This window comes from Nansenia antarctica (assembly GCF_963989245.1).
Source record: "Nansenia antarctica genome assembly, chromosome: 4".
Taxonomy (NCBI): Eukaryota; Metazoa; Chordata; class Actinopteri; order Argentiniformes; family Microstomatidae; genus Nansenia; species Nansenia antarctica.
In genome coordinates, this window is record NC_137689.1 from 12694454 (window position 1) to 12717730 (window position 23277).

The 23277-nt window shown below is 40.8% G+C and overlaps 1 protein-coding gene across 1 annotated transcript; it reads left to right on the plus strand.

Moving 5' to 3' along the window:
* Positions 1-698: 698 nt before the first annotated feature.
* cdh5 (cadherin 5) lies at positions 699-15246 on the plus strand. Its single transcript, XM_080528868.1, has 12 exons — positions 699-794; positions 4109-4330; positions 4942-5221; positions 5427-5543; positions 5689-5856; positions 6081-6262; positions 6590-6843; positions 7147-7280; positions 7553-7662; positions 7783-7885; positions 8929-9174; positions 12195-15246. The coding sequence occupies exons 2-12, from the start codon at positions 4109-4111 to the stop codon at positions 12677-12679; spliced, it is 2301 nt and encodes a 766-aa protein (XP_080384994.1). The 5' UTR covers positions 699-794; the 3' UTR covers positions 12680-15246.
* The last annotated feature ends 8031 nt before the right edge of the window (positions 15247-23277 follow it).

A 23277-nucleotide genomic window follows, 5' to 3' on the forward strand; every position in this document is an offset into this window, starting at 1 on the left:
ACCTGTTTATCATAATCTTTATCCCATAGGTATGAATAATGAATCCCTTTGCTTTCTTTCCTACATTTTCTGTTTTCATCACGGAGGAGGCGAGAGAGGCAGGGATGTAATGCTTCTCACATCGTTCTTCGCTCTGTGAGAATACTACTGCCCCCCCCCCCCCCCTCTTTCCCCCCCACTCGCTCACGATCACCACATTCTGTCTGCCTCCTCCTAACAACATGTGGCTGGTGCTCTCTACACACAGAGCCTCTTCACTTCAACAGCATTGCATGGTGCCATGAAACACACACACATGTAAGCCTGCCCCCTATCTCGCCTCTTTCAAGTTGCAATTAGACGCTGCCGTTATTTTATCTGATTCCAGCACTGGTCAGAAGCCTGTGGACCAACCACAGGAGAAGAAGAACAAGAACAAGAACAAGAACAAGAACAAGAACAAGAAGAAGAAGAAGAAGAAGAAAAAGAAGAAGAAGAAGAAGAAGAAGAAAAAGGAGGAGGAGGAGGAGGAGAAAAAGAAGAAGACGACAAAGAAGAACACCTTTCAAAAAGAAGAACAAGAAAAAGAAAAAAAACAGAGGGACAATAACAGGAAGTGTGACCGGGGCCACTGGGCTGGCCTGGATGTCCTGAGTGCCTACCTCTGAGCTCAGATTGGACTCTCAGCACTACAGTCACACACTCCAACTGCTCTTTTACAGCACTTGACCAGGATCTACTACCTTGGATTGCTATTCACCTCACTGGTTACTGGGGGAAACTGAACAGGCGAAGAAGATCTGAATATCTCACTAGTAAGTCATTGTTATTTACTGTATTCCTTTGGGTATAGTTAGTAGGCTACAGAATAAAATAATATAAGCACTTGTTATAGAGTATATTGTATCTTGTTGAATCCCCCCCAACATTTCTGTACATGCTTTCTTGTTGCTTCACATTGATGTGAGAAAGATATCAACGTTTCGGTCAACAGACCTTCACTGGAGTGATAGCCACAATGACTCTAACATTTATAACAGGCTGTACTAATACCTTGTAGTCAGAATGGAGAGAGAAAGAAAGCAAAAACAAATCCTTAAACCATCTGTGCGTCTTGAGTTACACAATAGCAAACAGTTTCTTAAAGCCATTGTGATGTTATAGTGCGGTTGAGGTACACAACCTGTTCCATGACGCAACTGTACTTATACTGTACATACAATCATTCAATTTAGAATGATTTTAACTAAACTAAACTGTGTACCGATATTGTGATTGATAACCATGTCATTTAATTGTTAATTTATTTAATTGTTCAGCCAAAGTAAAACCAAAACATAGCTGTTATAAACTATACTGAAAAAATAGGTGTGCCAAATAATTGCAAAATGATGATTGCAAAATGTATGTTTATTCATACAAGTAAACACCCTCCATTTCCATCTCATACTGTTGTCCATGTATCAAATTATTTTGACCTTGGGCATTTCTTAAAAAATAATTTCAAAGCCTTAATTTTTTGAAAATTGTGTGACGTGTGTGTGTGTGTATGTATGTGTGTGTGTGCGTGTTTGTGCGTGCGTGCATGTGTGTGCGTGTGCGTGTGTGTGTGTGTGTGTGTGTGTGCGTGTGCGTGCGTGCGTGCGCGCGCGTGTGTGTGTGTGTGTGTTTGTGTGTGTATGTGCGTGCGTGCGTGGAACTGCAATGGCTCATCAGTAACAGACGGAGTTTCCTAGAGGAGTGAGTAACAGATTGTTGGAAGCTGCTCTGTGATTAAACCTTAAATCTTAATCTGCAAACACACACACACACACACGCACACACACACACACACACACACACACACACACACACGTCACACAATCTTCACAATATTAAGGCTTTTGACCTTATAATTATAAGGTCAAAATAATTTGATACATGGACAACAGTATGAGATGGAAATGGAGGGTGTTTACTTGTATGAATAAACATACAGTATACAGATTAATCTATATCATGTAAGGGGGAATCTTGCTTTACAGTATTTGCTACTTTACTGGAACTACTCGTCACAAAAGTACACTTACAAGTGAATTACATGAGTAATTAAACTGTACACAGTCAAATGGATTGACATGAAAGATCAGCATATTCTTTTTGAGGACAACACATAGTAAGTCTCTCAAATTCTGCAGAAATTAACCAACTTATTTGTCTACCCTAAACGATTATTCTTTTCTATTGTCTCCTCAACCTTTAGGCTACTGCTGCTTGAAGACATTGTATGAGAAGGAGAGAGAGAGAGAGAGAGAGAGAGAGAGAGAGAGAGAGGGAGAGAGTCAGGGGGGAGATGGGGGGAGGAATTGAATGGCAGGAAGGGTGTTAGGGCACAGTAGCATTTAGCGTAATGATGACCCTTCATTAGTAATTTCCCGAGGGCATTGTGTTTACACTTCCTCTGCGGACATAGGGCCGTATTGAACGTCATGACCTCACTAGGAGGACTAACTATGTACACATTCAGAGGACAGAGGGCCATTTTTTAAATAAAATGCCTTTTTAGAACCGGAGGTGGAGCCAGATCATTTTCAGGGGGGAGCATGGTTCTAGCATGGATCCCTCAAATGTGTCTGTCAGAGAGAGATTGTGACAAAGATGTGCACTGAAGGCAGGATGTTTACAATATCCTTAAACTTTAATAACTCAATTTCAAGGGAGAAAATAAAAGAAACATATGGATGTTCTATACAATCAAGCAAAGTATATTAACAATTTAACGCACAAATATGTATAATTTAGTATCACTATACAGGCTGTATACTGTGTCATTTCAACGTTCTCATTAGAGATACTGTAGAAAAGGCTCTGACGTTCAACATGCACTGCACTATAACCTATTATAGTTTAGTTTCACCTATTAGTCATGTTATTAACATCCTTATGTGATTCAGTTTGTGACATTCTATCTTCAAGAGTCACTGACGGAATTCCTGTCATTCCTTTGTCCTGACCAATGCACCATCCTGTTTATTGTCTTAACCTAAAACAAACTAGCCCTACTTAATTACCTCAGCAACAGGTACAGACACAGCAACAGGTACAGTATTTTGTGATTTCCATGTCGGCTACTAAACAACCTAATGAACTCATCCATATCCAAGGCAAGGGTAAGCCAGGTAACAGGTTGTCTGTAAAAGAGAGAGCTAGCAGCTAAATTGCTTGTAACAGTAGTTTGAAAAACATGATTGTGACTCATCCATCATGCAATTCTCATTAACATGAGACATTAAGATCTCAAAACGTTAACGTATTTACTGATTGACAGCACTCAACACCCAATGGCATTGGGGGGGGGGGGGGGGGGGGGGCACATGGGGGGGGCAATCAGATCACAGGGGTGCCATCCCGTGCCCCCACCTCAAGCCGCCACTGTTTAGAACTGTTCAGCAATTTTTCACATCTGTCATTGAGACATTAATTAAAGTCATCGATTCTCATTTTTGGATGTCAGAAGAATATGAGATTTAGCTAGAAACATTAACGAATCATAGGATTAGGGCTAATTTTAATATCCACTGCTAATGGCTGGTAATAATACAAATTGAATAATCCAGATCAAAGCTTTAATGCCTTGCTATCCCCTTGATCACAAAGACATGGACCATTTCAGTTCTACTTTTCTCAGCAAAGTCACTGTTTTCGTTTGAAACTAACCCATTGCATGCTAAGGGTGAGGCCGTTGAAAACTAAACACTGTAGAAAACTAAATTAAATTCAAATTCAAATTGTCAACTGTGTCAATGCTTGGTCAAAAATATTACATTGAAAGGTGATTATTTAATTTCACAGTCCACTATCAACCTGGTATTTTCTCAGAAATGCAATTACACTAAAACAGTAATGACCAAATACTGTTTGGTTCATTATAAACTACAGGGTTATGGAGTAATTCATAAGAAAAAGTAAAGTAAGTAGCGTTGAGAACTCTCGAGCCTAATGGCCCTTAGTAATTATGTATACTTAACCTTATCTTTCAGCTATACTTCAGATCCACTAGGCACACAAAGTCTTCTGTCATATTAATGTCATACTTTCCTGCCATGCCTGAAGCCTGGATCAAAGTCTCTGCTTCTTCCTACTCACTTAGATGATGACACAGTCTGCGCGGAGGCAGATGCCTGGGACAAAGCCATGGACAGGACTACTTGCATTGGGCCTTACCCTTAGTCTAGCCATGGCGGAGCATGGTGACAGACACCAAGCACTCCAAGCCAATCAAGTTCTGCACAGGCATAAGAGAGAATGGCTGTGGAACTCCCGTTTTGTGGAGGAGGAGAAGCCAGCACCATTCCCATACAAAATTGGAAAGGTATGTGGTTGCTTTACCATATTGCACATGCATTACAGTTGCAAATACACTAATACAACTAATATGTAATCAATAGGCCAAAATATTCTGATAGTTCAGAGGTTCAGCTTCAGATGATGATTATTACTTTGATTATTACTTTGACATAATATGTCATATATGTCATATTATATCTGTCAATATATGTCATATTATGACACAGATGCACAGATAACATGCATTATCTTCCACAGGTGTTTGGGGACAGTATTCTAGTCTTATTCAATTAATCATGTGTGTAACTAAAGTAATAATGATGAATGGAATTTAGTCAAATAATTGCAATTACATGTTTTGTATAGTTGAGTGTATGATAAGAAGAACAATTACTAATAGTTAACCATTACAGTACTGTAAGTGTTATTATAAAGGGACATTTTACTTGAAAAAACATGATATTTGATATTTACTCCTTATAAAAGGTTCATGAAGATGCATTTACAGGAAGTAAATATGACATTACAGCTATGACGCAGCTATGAGGCACATGAGACCTTATTAATGGTCAACTGACAACAAATATACTAACAATGGTTTTCCAGTAAAATGACATTGTGCTCTGTTATTTACAGCTTAAGTCAACCAAATCTGACATTAAGACACGATATGTCATCGAAGGCGAAGGTGCCAATACCATTTTCACCGTAGATGAGAAAGGTGACCTCTACGTCACTGAGACACTGGATAGAGAGGTGAAGAGTGAATACCATCTCAGAGCCAAACTATTTGATGTTAACAACAACATGGTGGAGAGCGTGGGGGATTTTGTGGTCCAGGTCACAGATCTCAATGACAACAGTCCAGTTTTTTCTCAATCATTCAACGCATCTATCATTGAGAGATCCAAAAGAGGTACAGATGGAGATCAAATCTTTAATGCACTGAAGTTTGGTTAAGCTTTATTTTACAGTTTAAGGATAGGCACTACACACTAGTCTTTCTGCAGTTTAAAAAACTTAAAATAATGATCTAAACCATTTACGTTTCAGCCATGCTGTTGATTACTTTGGGAACACCTTCAAGTTTTTTTAATCACATTTTTACATTGTCTGCGCAGGAACTAAAGTGATAGAGGTCAAAGCCACTGATGCAGATGACCCAACGACTGCAAACGGAGAGCTTCGTTACACATTGTTAAAAGGGGGCGATATCTTTGATATAGACAGCGCAACAGGTAGGCTGTATGTTCATATGAACTGCACGAAGAATAGATCTTTTTTAATATTAAGTATTTCTACTTCTCATGTATTTATTGATGTGGTCACATCTCAAATGTGCATGAGTTGTGAATGAAGCCTAAATAAATCTACACAATTCAGGGATGATAACCTCCAAGTATGAAAACCTGGACCGTGAAAGCCAGAGTTTCTACGTGGTTGTGGTCCAAGCACAGGACATGCGAGGGATGATAACAGGGGGCACTGCCACCACCTCTGTCACCATCACAGTGAGCGACATCAATGACAACATGGCTACCTTTAAACAAAGTAAGGGCAATCGGTCTTACTAGGACAAAGCTTACTGGGATAACATGTATAGATGTTTTGGAATTACTGTTTAAAAGTGTTTTAAATTATAGTTTATACTTTGTTAAGTACGACTACTGTTGCCTTTCAGAAGTTGCACACTCTTGTATTGTAGATGGTTCCAAAACTATAAAAATGCATTTTTGACAGATATATTTAAACCAGGTCTTGTCTCTTGCCCGCAGAATCCTATGAATTTATGGTGCCCGAGAACCAGAAGAGGGAAGATAAAGTTGGCACCCTGGAGCTTGAGGACAAAGATGAGTTGCAGAATAAAAACCCCATCTTCACCATCGCTCCTCCATTCAACAACATGTTTGATATGGAGCGGAGCCCAACAAAAGATGGCACCCTGATGCTCAAACAGGTATTTCGCTAAATGTCATCTTTTCATTGAAACTCATGCACATTCTCCTCAATAGCTTTTCTTAAAGTCGCCTCACAGCACTAAACGAGACCCCGATTACCACAGTATACAAGTGTCAGAGCAGAGACCGAAAAACCTAAACCACACTCCTTGAAGGAAATCACAAAGTCATGAAAATGTTAATATTGTACTATTATTATTATTCTGTTTAAGTGTATCAGTAGAGTCACTACAATATTGATGCAAACAGCCTATGAGAGTGAAGAATATACTGCAATGTGCATGCACGTATTGAGTCTCTTTCTGTTTCATTAACAATCTTTACAGGGGCTTGATTATGAAACCAAGAGCAGCTACACATTCTTCGTGCACGTGAGGGAGAACAACCCTCAGCAGTCCTCTGCGGATAACAAGGACAGCGCCGTGACTAAAGCCCAGATCACCATCAAAGTGCTCGATGTTGATGAGCCACCAGTCTTTGGCAAGAGCATTTACAACTTCAACGTGATGGAGGAAGTCATCGTCAATAATATTGGAGTTGTTACGGCCAGGGATCCTGATCTAGTCAACAAAACCATACGGTATACAACTTTTTGTGCCACATTTTGGCAAAGCAAGAACATGCTTGTAAATCATCTATGTCTGCCTTGTATCAGGTTGTGGAGACTTCATTAAGCCATAGAATATCCTTTGTTTAAAGTGGGACCTTTCCTTATAAGGTGTACTTCAGATGCATCACATTATTTACGTCTGCTACATAAAAAGCATTATAACAGGTCCTTACAGTGCATCACGTGCTTGTAACACTTTTGTCACACTTGCAAAAGGCATTTCTGAAGGCCTTCAAAGTGATCCTATTTAAAGTGGTGCCACTCTCAATCCAGGTACTCCATTGAGGATAAAGACTGCCCTATCGGTATAAACCCCATCACTGGACAACTGTTCACAGACAGGAAGTTGGATCGGGAGCTGGAGGCCACTCACATGTTTCAGGTTAAAGCAAAAGAGGAACCAAATGGTAATATTACCTTCACCATAGATCAAAGTTATAACACCACTGGTTTTTATTCTTCCCTTTTACATGATTTAGACCTGGAAATCAGATGTGATCTCCTCCAAATTCAATCAGTTACTTTCAGTGATCAATCAAGTACCGTATAAGGGAGAAGCGCAAAAATCCACTGACACTGTGACCCTCAAGGAGGGTCTCTTAATTAAGGAAGAGTGTTTACAAAGTATGCTTCAAGTGTTTGTCAAACTGTGAGAGCATGCTTCTTTTCTCCTTCTTAGGACTGGAATCATACGTCAATGTCAACCTGCTGGTCCTTGATATCAACGACAATGAACCAGAGCTGTCCATTGAAGAGATTTTCGTCTGTGAAAATGATATGATTTCCACGGTAGGCTGTTACTAAGAGATTTCATCAAGCATCCATATAATCAGTCTTTTAACTTATCTAGATGCTTGGAACACCACTGGAAGTTGAAAGCATTATGCCCCATTTCTTTCTCTCAACTAGACCATTGGGACAGTAAGAGCCACGGACAAAGATGATCAAATGCCTTCGTTCAGCTTCACATTGGTGAAGGACAGTGCCAACTTTTCACTCATCGATAACAAAGGTGAGAGCAAATGATGATTTGTACTGCATGCAAGAATGGCAAAGTGGCACCCAGTTATAGTTTGGTCATTGGAAGCCTTCAGATTGACAGACGGATGCACTCTACCATGGTGGAAAGGGTGGTTGGGGTATAACTGGGACATGTGTGGGTGGATGACAGGTTCAAATACAGCTCAGGATAAAGCTCCTGTCCCCAGTGGCTGAGAGCTCGTCTGGGCAATGCTCTGGCTCTAAAGCAATCTGACAGCTGAACACTCCCCACCTAGTCAGGTGGAAATAAGAACAGCAACAAACCACGGAGAACCTCTGCAATATTCATCAAGTACAAGCTCTTTAAAAAGCTGCAGCCTTTCATTACATATTTGGAGAGAAACGGTGATGCCCTCCCTCTTTGCTCTCTGGCTAGGGAAGGATTCAGCAGTGCAGCACTGCGGTGCACTGCCTCATTGGCTGCTCTGCATAGCAAAACTCAATGTGACATTTTACCATGTTATGATCAGCCAGCAACATGACACACTGGGAGTGCTGCACATTAGCCCATGCACAATAAGAGAAATGTCACAGAACAGAAGAACAGTGCAAAGTGTAGAGATGTGTGCATATGAAGGCCATATCGATCTGAAGTATTACATCCACGATACTGTATCTTATATGTGTCTGAATAGGTATAATTTCACTCAAAATGAAAGGGAAAATTCACCCAAATTACAAAATGACTCGTGTGACAAGCTCCAATCCATGCTTTGGTTTTGTTTATATAGCCACCAACCACTAAAAGTAGCTTTGTTTGTACCAAACAATAGAAGTCAATATACCATAAATCGTAATGTAATGCCTAAATCACCAATCAAAATGGTTTCAAACAAGTCATTGAGCTCGACAATCCCTTTCAAAGTCACGGAGAGATTAGTTGAGCTAGAAATGACCAATGAAATGTAAGAAACCAGCACCATAATCTTTCAAAAGGACCTTCAAATCCAAGCACAGGAAACCTCTGATGACTAAGAAAGTGATTAACATTGGTAATGTTTCATCTCCTTCTAGATAACACAGCTAGCATTGTGTTGAAACACGGGACCTTCAGTGTGGATGACCCCAGGGATTACGTGCTGGAGATTGGGATCAATGATGGAGGCAGGCCTCCCAAGAGTAGCATCACCCCCTTGCCAATCAAAGTGTGCCGATGTGACAGCAAGAGGATCCACACCCAGTGCAAAGCAGCCCAACTTAAGATGGGTGTCAGTGTCCACGCCCTCATAGCCATCCTGCTGTGTATCCTCACCATCCTGGGTGAGTACAGTCAATGGGTCAATCAATGCATTTCAACACATCAACACAGTCAATCAATGCATTTCAACTGTCTCAACTGTTAGCATGAAGATTAGCTTAATCTCAACGGTCTATGTGGCTCAGCCGGTAGAGCCGTTGTCTAATGATCGCAAGGTTGGCAGCTCAGGCAGTCCTTGAGCGAGGCACTGAACCCTTAATTGCTCCAGGGTCGTCTTCTATGGCTCTGACCCCTTGCCTGAGCATAAATAAATCTTGTTGTACTCTGTGCAATATTCAAGTTCAGGCCAGCGGCGATTGGCAGTCGGTGACGATTTTTTTTGTAGACAATGGAGACACAGTACATAGGGGGTAGTAGAAATATTAGGAGAAACAGTATGGGGGGGAAGCAGTTGCCTCTGGAGACACAGTGCAGGGGGGGTAGTAGATGTCAGTAGATGTCTGTTAACAACACTAGAACAGCCATTCGACCAGTCATTTGACCCTGTGAGTAAAACATTTTTTATATCTTTGTACTCGATCAAATTTCAGGACCCTCCTTTCATGACTTTTCCTATATACAGTATGTGCGTTCTACCACCCAGTATACTTACATTTTCAAAATCACATCAGGATAAGCTAGTATAAAGCTATTTTGCAGTTTTTCTGTGTAGGAGGCAGGCTAATTTACAAGGCGGCCAACTAGTGGTTGTTGTGTGTAAATAGCAGCTTTCCATTGTAAAGACTATGGTCATTCGACCCCAGAGGCGGCTCTTATAGTAGGTAAAAAAGGCATGACTGTTCTGAGAGAATTTGGGGAGGTTGAACACCAGACTGGCGGTAGCATTCTGGATGAGCAGCGGAGGTCTGATGGCGGAGGCAGGTAGGGGGTTACAAGAGAGTTTTCCAACGTGATGGAGACGTCTTGGAGAGGGCAGGCTTTCCCAAGGATGAAGAGTAGCTCAGTCTTGTTAAGGTTGAGCTTGAGATGCTGGGCTGACATCGATGTAGAGATGTCACCGAGACGCAGAGACACGTGTTGCCACATGAAAGTCAGAGGGGGGGGAAAGACAGGTAGAGTTGAGTGTCATCTGCGTAGCTGTGGTAGGAGAACGATGTGTGAGGAGATTACCGAGCCAAGAGACTTGGTATAGAGGGAGAACAGTAAAGGCCCTAGGACGGAGCCCTGTGGTGAGGGTACGTGGGGAAGACAACATACCTCTCCAAGTCACCTGGTAGGAGCAACCCGCCAAGTAGGAAGCAAACCAGGAGTGTGCAGTGCCAGAGATGCCCAGTTCTGAGAGGATGGAGAGAAGGATCTGGTGGTTTACTGTGTCGAAGGCAGCAGACAGGTCCAGGAGAATGAGAACAGAGGAGAGGGAGGAAGCTTGAGCAGAGTAGAGGGCCTCCGTGACAACAAGGAGAGCAGTCTCAGTGGAGTGCCCAACCTGAGATCAGTCAGTCAGTCAGTTGTTTAGATGCAGTGCGTTCAAGGGTTTTAGAAGGGAAGGAGAGGTCTGATACCGGTCTGTAGTTGTGGACAGAGGACGGGTCAAGGGTTGGTTTCTTGAGGAGAGGCTTGACTCTGGCCATCTTGAAGGCAGCCGGGACAGATCCTGTGGATAAGGAGTTGATTACGGTGGTAAAGAAAGAAAGGAAGGATGTCAGGGGAAATGGATTGGAGAAGAGGGGAGGGGATGGGATCAAAAGGCAGGTGGTTGCCCGCTTAGATGTGATCAGTGCAAGAATCTCATCAGGGGAGATGGAGGGAAAAGATGATATGGCAGAGACCGAGTGTAGTGCAGAGGGTCTGGAAGGGGTGTTGGTGGGAGGAGGGGAAAAGGTGCTTCTAATGTCATCAACCTTTTTTTCCGAAGTAGGTGACAAAGTCATCGGTAGACAGGGAGGAAGGAGGAGGGGGAGGTGGGTTGAAGAGTGTGGAGAATGTGGAAAACTGTTTCCTAGGATTTCCTAGGATAGAGGCAGAAGAATGTAGTGCAGATGTTGGGAAGGAGACAAAGAGAGGAAGCCATTTTAGACCATTGAAATTGGTCTACTCTCTCTCCTACATCCCTCCTCCATTTTAACTGGCATCCCACTATACCGTATCATTGTTTCTCATTTAGACCTACAGTACTCTACAGGGATTGAATTTCAAGAAAGATACAACAGAGCTGATTGAAGAAGACAGATATTCATCTTATGAGGCGAAGGCTAGAGGATATCAATGATAAATGTGAGGAATTCAAATCCTGGATGATGGCAGGCGACTCATTTCACATATTTTGTTGTTTTGTTTTATTTTAAGAGTTTGTGAGGGATTTTACCTCTGTGTTGTTGATAGTATGAATAATGCACAATCACACACTACGAGCTATGTAAATAATGGCAAGAATGGGAAGTATTGAGCTGAATATTCTCTTTGATACTTTCTCGGCTCTGCTTTCTTGGGAGGAAGCCATTTGTCATATTAGATGAGCAATGTGCCAATGATGTTTTGTGGAAAAACTCCTAACTGAAGCAGAGAGAGAGAAGTAGCACTGCAGCAGACATCTAACAAAAGCAGATATGTGGGAAAAACAGGAGAAGAATGAGAAGACTAATGAGAAGATGATCAGTTATGCAGCGGTCGTGTTATCAAAGACAGAATGAAGCCGAGATTAACTATTAAACAAGGAGGTCATTATCCTATGACTTCTCAAAGCAATTTACTGCAGATCCATTCAAGGAAGTATTTTCTCACAGATCTCATTTACCATATGAAAGAAAAGCTTTTTGAGCCTATATCTTCCTTGGTACTTATTAAAACCACAACGCTTGTGACACAGATATCAGTATCAATTGACTTACCACTGACATGTATTAATAGGCGTCCTTACTTGTTATAAGTGAGTCTTAGTCTATGTTATGTCTTTTCACTGATCCAAAATAGCTCATGATAATACTAAGCATGATAATGCATTATAACCGTATCATAATGCACTACACCTGTTGCCATTAAGAGGTGTTGCAAAGATATCAAACATTTCCTTTTCTCCTTTCAGTCATAGTCATCCTCATCGTTATGAGAAAGCGTTACCAGAAAGATGCTCTAGTCACACTGGGAAAGAACTCAGGGGAGATCCACGAGCAGTTGGTGACCTACGACGAAGAGGGTGGCGGTGAGATGGACACCAACGGCTACGACGTGTCGATCTTGACTTCGGCATGCCACGACGGCACCATGAGGCAGGGGCCCAGCCTCTATGCCATGGTGCAGAAACCCTCTGCCTGCAAGGGGGACATGGCCATGATGATCGAGGTGAAGAAAGACGAGGCAGACCATGACAGGGACGGTATCCCCTACGACACCCTGCACATCTATGGCTATGAGGGGCCTGAGTCCCTGGCGGGAAGTCTCAGTTCCCTGGATAGCTCCTCAACCGGCTCCAACCTGGACTATGACTTTCTAAATGACTGGGGTCCACGCTTTAGGACCCTGGCTGAGCTCTATGGGGTGGATGGATCTGGGAGTTATAGCCCATACTAAGAATACTGAGCCAAAAGACGCTGCTCAGCCCATCATCCTTGTTTGACCCAATGTCACACTGGGATTAATTTCCACCACATGTCCGTGCAAACACAGGACAGTATGAGTCTGTTCAAGCCCGTGCCAATTTAGGTCATTCTCTTTTGTGAGAATTTGACCACTTGATGGTGTTGAAATTATTATTATTATTATTATTATTATTAATAATATTATTATCATTATTATTAGTATTATTATTATTATTATTATTATTATTAGGGGGCTACGTCCGTAGAGCATAGAACCCTATTGTTATTGTTAGGTTTTCAATTATTGTTAAGATGTCGTCGCTCAATTTCCTAGGAGATGCTTCATGCTAGAGACTTGAAACCTGGCAGTATGATAGGAAGTGGCGACCACTATCCCCAAACGTAATATTACATATTGGCCTTATGGGAGCACTATAACAAGTGTTTGAAATTGCTGACTTTGAAAGGCCATGTATAGATTTTCCGCCATTTAGAATGTTGTGAAAAACACCTAAAAACACCTAGGCTATACTAAGGCTTTTACAGATATTGACCTATCAGCACCAAACGTGGTATGCAGCATCAATGGACAGAGGTGATTGCAAGATCCAGGTGTTGCCTCTCGCATAAAGGTTATAAGTCATCATTACTCGTATGAAACTTGGTTCACAGTTCTATTAGGCTCTCAGGGCCATACCCTAAAGCGACATGCATATCAACCAAAACGGGGGAACCATAATAGCCATATTTCTCTTGATGTGGTTAACCAAATTAAATCTGGTTCACATGCCCTGGGTACAGCCTGTGATGTCTTTTCAATATTTAAAAAAAATGTTTCTCTGTCAACGATTAGGGGGAAACCGCTTTGATGTAAAACAGTTCATTCATGATACACACCAGAACACGTTGATTCACACCAGAACGTTTCCAACTGAGTTTCACTATTTATATATCTGATTACTCATCATATAAAAATAAGTCTACACTTTACTACTGTTTTTTGTTGTTACTGTAGTGAATGGTGAGTAGAGTCATTGTGTTGGTCTGAATTGTCTTTCAGACAGACTGAGATATCTCACCCGGAAGACTATTGCCCAGGGAGATTGGCAGGAAATGTCGTTAACTGAGCTTAGAAAGAATTAAAGTCCTTTGCCAGTATATTTGACAGGAATCATCAACACATCAATTGTTGTGGATGAAGCTCCAGTCTCTAAGGTCCACTATAACAACAGTATTACAACCTACTCAGGAAACATACAGTAGCACAGTAGCCAATTTGATCTGAATTACTTTAACCTTTCATCTCTGAGTAACGGCTTACATATTTTATATCTGTCATTATTTATTTATTTTTTTACATCAACTCAAACTACTAAAATAATAATCTGGCTATTTAAAAGGTTCAAGTTTAGCTTCATTGCCATTGTGATTCTCTGCTGAAGACAGAAAGTCAAGAGCAAAGCTTTAGTCTTACTTTTCATTATAACTTGTATTTAGACTGTTTCCCCTTGTACTAAAACTTTGCCTACTTGGAACTGCATCTCTTAAACCATGGATACAATATGTGGAAGCCATCTTACCACTTTCCTGTTGGGATCATATACACTGAGAACTGAGCTTCCATCAACCTCTCTCAAACAGTGGACTCCACCTCTCCAATCGCCCAAACAAAACACTGGAATCTCGCTTCCTGCACATATGCGAACGAGGAAGCCCTCTTCCTGGCCTGTTATCTTTTAAGTAAAACAACACATTGTGGCCCTTTTCCTGTTTTCCTGCCTGGGAAAAAACCTTGGAAGAGGGAAAAATAGATAAAGAACAATGTCGAAGGCATGATGGCTTTACCACAAGGCAACTTTTAATTGTATGTGTCGCCCATCTACCAAAGATCTGTATGGTGTAACTTGCAGGGGTTACAAGTTGCTACTATAGTAAGCTGTGCAATGATTTAACTTCAGTACTCTAGTTCTATCCAACATAACCAATCTATGTTGCTGGTGGTTCTATGTTCTGATGGGAATCACTGCAAATCACAAACTCAATTGGGAGGGAACACTCATTGTTAATAGTGCTCTGTATAAAACGTGTGGAATCATTTTCTAAAGGCAATATGACTTGGCAATACGTTATCTATGTTAATTCAATTGTGAGTACTGGAATTAGTTTTGTCTACACTGTATAGGAAATGTGCCTAAAGATTAATTAATGTTGGCCTCACATCCTTTTGCATTATTTCAACATGACTTTTCTTGATACTGGTCTTGCTGTAAAGTGTACTTTTTTTTTTGTTCTTCATATTTCCTTTTTACACCTGAGTGATAGTGTATGTGTACTGTATGCATTATATGACAGTCTACTTGTGTACTGTAAATACACACCAATGGGTGTCAGTATTAGGTATCAAATGAGAGGGGGAAAACATTTCTGTTGTATGCAGACACTATTTAATAAGGGAGCAATATGTGCCTTGGTTTATGAAAGTCTGTTAATGGTGCACACAACCCTTTCTACAGTTAGTTTTGTGAAAATCAACTGCTTTTTCTTAAAAAAATAATAAAACAATTTTGTATGTGTAGAATAAACATATCACTCAAATAACGAGCAACATGTTTGTACTTTATTATTCCAAAATGCCTGGGGAAAATAAAACGTCATTTCATTTAGTAAATTGTCAAAATATAATTTGTAGTAATTGACCAACACAGTGGTTTATTTTAGAGGACCATAATTGATATTTCTATAAAGTAAGAAATGTGAAATATATGATAATAATGTCTAAACTAAACTGGTTTGTAAAGTCGTTACAGTGTCAGAGTGTTGTCTTCAGCTTTCTTCAAAACCAGTGAGATGGGATCCCTGAGGTCCAAAGGAGCATAGGAGGTGCCCATGTGCATACTGTATACGATCATAGAGATATCCATAATACTTTGGTCACAGACAAGAGGAAATTCCATCGTGATGTCAAACTCCCAGCACTACTCAGTTAACACCCAGTGGGGATTTCCTGATTCTTCACACACACACACACACACACACACACACACACACACACACACACACACACACACACACACACACACACACACACACACACACATACTTTTTCTTTCGGAAATTTGAAAAGTACAAGGAAAGTGTTTGGCCTCTCATATCTCTGATATGATAGCCCGTGTGTTGGACATTGGAAATTGTGAGTCACTGTTAATGAGTGGGACAGTGGGACGAATAGTAATTGATTCAAATACAGTAGGTGAAGTATAATAGTAGCAATGGAATAGTCTCAAAAGTGCAAAACCTGCCCACTCAGCATGCTAATATGAATCACATCTTAAATTATTGAGGAAGAAAACCCTACATGTTGACCTAGGTGTGTTACAGAGAATGTTATTGTGTATATGAAATACTAGGATGAGTTGGGGTTGAAGAGGAAAGTTGGGAGTTGGGAGGACCAGAGGACTCCCGTGATATGTTCTAACCATCGTCAGCCAGGTGTCTCCTGGTATCCTCAGTTGCTCTGTGAACGGATGACTTAAACCCCAGACAAATCCCAGAAGATATATCTGAGGAAATAATTAAAGCAATTTTTTTTATAAATTATTTATTTATCCCTCTTTTCATTCTAAATGTTGATTATTTCATATTGTATGATGTGTAAGGATGGAGGTAAAACAGCTATACTGTAGTGAACAGTGAAATGTGACAATCCAGTACATTGATATTTTTTTTATAGAGATTTTGTCATATCAAAACGTATTATGCAGGATGTAGTTCTAAATTGATCTCTTGAAGTGGAGTCTGTTCTGAAGAACTGGTGCAGTGCTGTAGTTTGCCTAAATGAACACTGGGAGACAGTACAATGTTACAAAAGCAGAGCCCAGGCAAGAATATAACATTGAAACCTGTGCCTTTGCAGAGAATAGATTTTCTCCTGCTTAACTTTCAGACAGAGTGGTCATAAGGTCAAAGACATTTAGTTTATAGTGTATGTGAACATACTTAGGTTTGATAGCATCAAATCAAATGTGCTCAATACAATCTACAATTACTCTTTAATAGTCTATAAACATATCGTCCATTTCAACAAGGAAACATTTTCTCTTAACAGCACCATTAAAAACGTTACTATTTTACTGTTTTGGTATTGTCACCCAACATAAATAACCTACAAATCTAGACTAAATATCAAACAAAAACCAATACAAAAGCAAAACTTTGACATGGCTATAATATATATATATATATATATATATATATATATATATATATATATATATATATATATATATATATATATGTAGAACAATGATGAGCTACCACTTCCAACGGGTAAATATTGAGAGCCAGAATGTGGTAAGCATTCCTTGGGGATATCCCTTTTCCTGTCTGGTCTACACAGCTATGACAAACTACAATATAGAGTTTAAAGGTCTCCTATGTCTGGCCACCCTGGTCTTTTATATCCACAGACTATCTGACTAATCCACCTGTTTCCTACATCTCGGACGACCTTTCTGTGTTTTCTGCCTGGCAGACATGGAGAGAAATACAACAGGCAGGGAATGGCCTGTTCCTGGGAGCTGCAGGGCATACACAGACATGCACACAGACACACACACAGACAGACAGACACACACACACACACACACACACACACACACACACACACAAAATCATGCATGTCCACACTCAGGAACGCACACCCCCACCCACACACATATGCACACACAGGGACTGAAACACAATTCCATTGTCTTCCTTTATCCATGGTGTTAATTGTTAAGCAAGTAATCATGCTTTCTCATTTCATTGAGTTTTTGATTGAAGTGCCACAGTGGAACCACGAAACGGAACCAAGACCCTCATGTTGTTATTACAACTGCACAAATTAACACAGCGGAGATATCCAATAATCCATTTGTACGTGTCTGCATTGTTTTAAATAGACAGCTGGAGATGCCTTAAATTATCTCTCCACTAATTACCCCTGCAAGACAAATTCCTCACTGTGGAGCGCATGCAACATGAACATACTGACACTGGGTTGTGGTTCCTGTCGGATTAATGAGACAGCGGGATCAATTATTTACCATCAGGCCCTGATGCTCCTTTAAATACGTTGTCACATTAGCAATGTCCCTGAGCAACCGCACATGCACCATGGTATACCACACCCCAGCCCGGAGGATTGACAGATCAAAAATGCACAGCGTGGACTTATGTCAGATCAGAATCTGGAGATAAAACACTTGAGGGGAGAAGTTGTAATGCTGCCACACACTGTTGTTTCAGCCTCAGTCAACTACAGGGGGGAAAGGCTGAGACAAGGGACCAGGAGTAATGGAGAGTTCCCATACAGACCACCAGGGGCCCATGGGGTCCATGCATATTCAAGACCACCTGGCAGACTAAAGTTTATACCGAATTCACTGTCTACACCACAAGGTCCATAATTGAAAATGTTGTGAAAACTGCCACTTAATTGTCCAGTCCATCTGAGAGTAAGGCCCAATCCCATTTCACCCCTTGCCCCTACCACTTAGCCCTACCTCTGTTTTGTGCGTTCACGTGTAGGGGTATGTTGTCCCGATTCTTGTTGGGATGGAGGGGTAGGGCAAAGTGGTAGGGCTACTTGGCCCTCCAAACTGAGTTTTTTCAGAGGCACACTCCAACCCGAGGGTTAAACTCGAGTGTTAAAATCTCCCAGAATGCCTTCTGAATCATTGGCAAAATAGCGGCGAACACACAAACATCAAAAGAAAACCACAAATGTAATTATTTTCATTGTTAATAAAGATTTCAAGACCTTTTCTTTATAACAAGCATAACAAAACAATTACTAGTATGCTGATGTCTCTAGCTAGCTAGCTAACATTGCAACAATGTTTTAAGGCTGATTTGTGCATGACAGTCCCACATTTTGACATATTTCCATGTCGCATTTCCCCCATTTGATGGCATATGACGACAGAAATTTAACTTAAGTCCAGCCGTGAAGTTGTTACACTTGTTACCGCTCTTCTAATATCAGTGCAGACTGGCAGCGTAGGAGCACTGGCTGCTAGCCTACAGAGCATCACTATTCTGTCATGAACTGGCCTGGTAATGAAGGAATGTTCTTTTTTATTTGATGATTTGTTTGATCAATTGATAGCGTGAAACTTAAGTTGTGTATGAATCGCGAGAGTCCATGCTTTTCTATGATACTACTGAAGACGTATCAGGGTCTTGAAGGGTTATCCCATTTAATAGGGGAGGATTTCAACCACTACCCCTTGTAAAGTGAGTGGCACTCCAAAACGAGGGGTAGGGGTAAAAATAAAAATGGGATTGGGCCAAATGCTTATGTGCTTATTATTATACATACAAATACAATTGCATTAAACATAATACATAATCAGTGCAGATTACCTCTCCACAGTTGAGATGTGGTGAGCTTGTTGGCATATAATGACTGCCGTGAAATCACCTGAGTGGGTGCTACACACTATACTACACACTACACTCTATATAAAAGCAATTAATTAATTAGAGCTTTCCAGTCCAAGTGCAGGTTGAATTGCCTAGTGGGAACATACTCTATGAAGCTTGGCTTGGGTCTGAAATAACTGTATACAGTGCTGTATGTGCATAGATAGGCCATCTGCCCCTATTTACTTAAGGACAAGCACTCCCATAAAAAATATTAGATGCTTGCAAAGGGATTCTTACCTAGAGTAATTGATTTGATTTAATCTCCCCAAGGTGGAGTCCAAGACAGTGACTGGAGTCTGAACAAGTGAAGGTCATGCAAACAAATGAATGTTTTTTCTTGCTATAAGGTCTATTTGTTTCATTTTGTTATCTCCCAAGTGTATATTTTAGATTTTGCCTCCATAAAACATTTACATTTAAATGTTTGGCATTTAGCAGACGCCTTTATCCAAAGCGACTTACAACAAATACATTTGTCTCAGTAAGTGAATAATCAATCCATCAGTCATCATAAGAAAAATAAATCTATGCTGGTACTATAGATTTTTGATACTGCCATTGGCAGTCACAATGCTAGAAGAATTTAAAAAATATTATTATTTTTATTTTTTTACAGTAGAGAACCTGTGCAGTGGGCTAGTGGGGGTGAAGAGGTGTTTAGGAGGGACAGTTAAGATGTAGACTGAAGATATGACCTTTGTAGGGGTAGTGGTGGTCTAGTGGATAGTGAGTTGGACTTATGATCGGAAGGTTGTGACTTCAAATCCCGCCTGAAACCACACCACTACTAGTGTGCCCTTGAGTAAGGCACTTAGCCCTCAGTTACTCCAGGGGGAATGTCCCTGTAATTCGTAATTGTAAGTAGCTTTGGATTAAAAGTGTCTGCTAAATGGCTAAATTAAAATTAAACATATTACGCAACCCTCAACACAACTGGGCTGGATACTGTAGATAGTGCTATTCATTTTTACAATAATGGTGTGTTTATTTATCAGATGCCAGTCCTGCATTGGGGGCGGGACGTTACGTAAACCAACAGGCAGATATACTGCACACTCCATCCCTCGCTCCATCACTCCATCCCTCCTTCCCCTCTCTCGCCAAACGGAATCTGTTTTCCTCTTCAGGGCTTTCTCAGAGTGCAATCAGATGGACTCATGGTTTTTAAGTCTCTCTCTTTCTCTTCACTCACAGTCTCATATTGGGAGATAATCATCATCATCATCATACACACACACACACACACACACACACACACACACACACACATCCATATCAAATGTATCATATATTACTACTTCAAAATAAATTATTCATATCTAAACTTGTTCCTGTGTTTGTCTGTATAATGATCAACAGGTAAATCCATACAGTACATCAAAGAAAACATTGTTTGTGGTGTCTGTACTGAGATTGTAGATCAGATGGAGCTGTGTGTGTGCATGCGTGCGTGCATGCGTGCGTGTGTGTGCGTGTGTGGTGTACCTTGGCCTCTCATGTGGCTCTCCACATGGCCACCACAGCAGCAGCAGGTCAGCTCTCATGAGGGCAGGGCATGTCATTGCAGTGAGGTGTCCTCCCTTAACTTCAAAAGTTCATCCTAATCAGTGTCCATATCAGTCAAGTAAACATAAGAAAATATACAGTATATAGCTTTTCTCCTCTGTCCTTACTTAGGAAACAATACAGTCCTCAGACAACACTACGACACAATTATCTGGGGTTACTGAAATACTGTGGTCCTATTGCCACACTGTACAGTCTGATTTTAGGTAAAATTGTTGTTTAAAGGAATAGTTGTTGTTTTTTGCACTGACTTACTTATTACCTCACCCATAAAAAGGTTTATTCAAAAAGCAGTGAGGATTTATTTGCAATAGATAGTTATTTACAGGAAAACTAAATAGAATAATCAACACTTCCCTTTCATCAGGAATTCCCCCAGAAACCCTGAAAACTGCAGTTATCAAGACTTTACTAAAAAAGAACGGCCTAGGCCCATTTGTACTAAACAACTATAGACCCATATCAAACCTTTCCTGTACAGGAAAGATAATTGAAATAGTTGCCCACAAACAACTTTGCAATTATTTGACCCTAAATATTCTCTTCAATGACTGTCGATCACGCTTTCGCCCCTACATAGCACTGAAACGTTCCTTAATGACATTTGTGTAAACACTGACTCCGGAAAAATCACAGATCTTAATGATGCTTTTGAGACCACAAAATGTTAATAGATAGACCAAAAACCTGGGTAGGACCTTCAGGCACTGCCCTAAACGTTTAGATCCTACCTACAGGACAGAAGCTACTATGTCTCATTGGCAACTTTGTGTCCAAATTAAAATGTGGGGTTCCCCAAGGATCAATCCTTGGTCCCCTTCTATTCAATCTCGACAGGCTTCCATTGGGACACAGCATAATAAAGAACAAAATTGCCTACCACAACAATGCGTTGTGCACGATGTTATGTTGCACTGTTCATGACCGTTCATGAATGTTTTCTTGAATCAGGAAAATCCATATATGCTGTGATGTGTAGAATTGTGGTAGGATTTACCTCATTATGGTATTTGAGAGATCTATGGATTGCACCTATATGTTCAGTTGATAGTTGTGTTATGTGGTGATTGTTCAAGATAATTCATAGGACTTTCTATTAAGGATGTCAATAGCAGCCATGTTATCATTGCCATGTTTGCAAGCCGTGCAGTCTGAATTGCACTTCATTGTCCAAATTGAGACTGCACACACAGCCCCCTCCTGCTCTCGTCTCGCCTGAATTCTAGACTGATTACATTTTTCAAGTGAAACAAGCCCACTGAGTAGAGCATTAACAGCTGCTGGAGCCTGTTCAGAAGGCTGGAACATTCAAATAGAAATGTACTGTATAGAACAGGCATGGGTGTCTGACAGATGGACAAGCTCTATTGCAGAATGTTTCATGGAATGTTGGTTAGAGAACACAACTATGTGGTTCCTTGATGATAAACCCCTGCATCCCAATTCTCCACCCTTTTCCCTGAAGTGTACACTTATCCAATTGGCTCTTACACCAATCATAAGCATACTTTAGGGGAAAGTGTGGGAATGTAATAGGAAAATAGGGCTCTTGAACCACAGTGACAGATAAAAGTGAAGATGTGATGTCTTCTTCACAAAACGCTATTACTACTTAAAAAGTTCTAAATGCTTTAGCCGACTAGCTACAGTAGCTGACAAGCTACAATATGATCACTGTTGCCATGCCATACATACAATACATACAGTACAGTACAATCTCAATTTTGACTTGTGGCCACAGGGAAACCAGGTTTAATGTCTCGCTCCTATGAAGCTTAGTGAATTAAGTCTATCTGGCTCCCCTGCAGCAAAAATCAACTGTAGTAAACCTGCCAAGCTGTGTCCTGTATCCTCATTGATGTTGCTGACAGAGGATAAAATCGAAAATACACATTTCAGTGTCCATAGATGAGGACTAATGCCTTTAGCTAATATTGTAGGCTTTAACTCAGGGGGGGAACACTGTCTTGTGCCAGAGAGGAGAACTAGGTCAGTCACATAAACACACATAAGGAAAAGATGATATTATAATCAGGTACAGTAGCATCAACAGCAAACTATGGCATACCCCATACCTGAACATACATTACTTTTTCCTAGCCCCATCTATCCTTTCTTCACTTATGAACATATCAACTCAACAGTAATATCCAATAATCCATGGTGGCCTTATAAATGCCAAGCGCAAACACAGTCAGTCAATGATTTCACTGTTTCCCTCTGGATTGGCATGTTTTGCTGAAAGTATCCTTTCAGGCTTAGTAAGAGAGTCTCTTGAGGGCCGCTAGCAGTCGTTTCATAGGCTGACATGTACAGCGGTGTGAGCTGCAGCAACAGTATAGAATAAATAGGGCCCACTTTGACTGACCAACAGGCCAGTCACATCACGACTCAGTCATAGCCTTATCACAGACTGTTGTTTCACTTATGTACAGTACACCGCCACAGCCAAGACAACCCTGCAAGGTGACAGTCACAAACTAAATGCCAGATCATGACTGTGACCTCGTATCGATCCTATCTCTCTGGCTCTGAATTTGTCAACATTAATTA

Coding starts and splice junctions, on each gene's coding strand:
- cdh5 (XM_080528868.1), top strand. CDS start 4,109: ATGATGACACAGTCTGCGCGGAGGCAGATGCCTGGGACAAAGCCATGG. Junction 4,331..4,941: donor TCCCATACAAAATTGGAAAG/GTATGTGGTTGC, acceptor TGTTATTTACAG/CTTAAGTCAACCAAATCTGA. Junction 7,886..8,928: donor TTCACTCATCGATAACAAAG/GTGAGAGCAAAT, acceptor ATCTCCTTCTAG/ATAACACAGCTAGCATTGTG.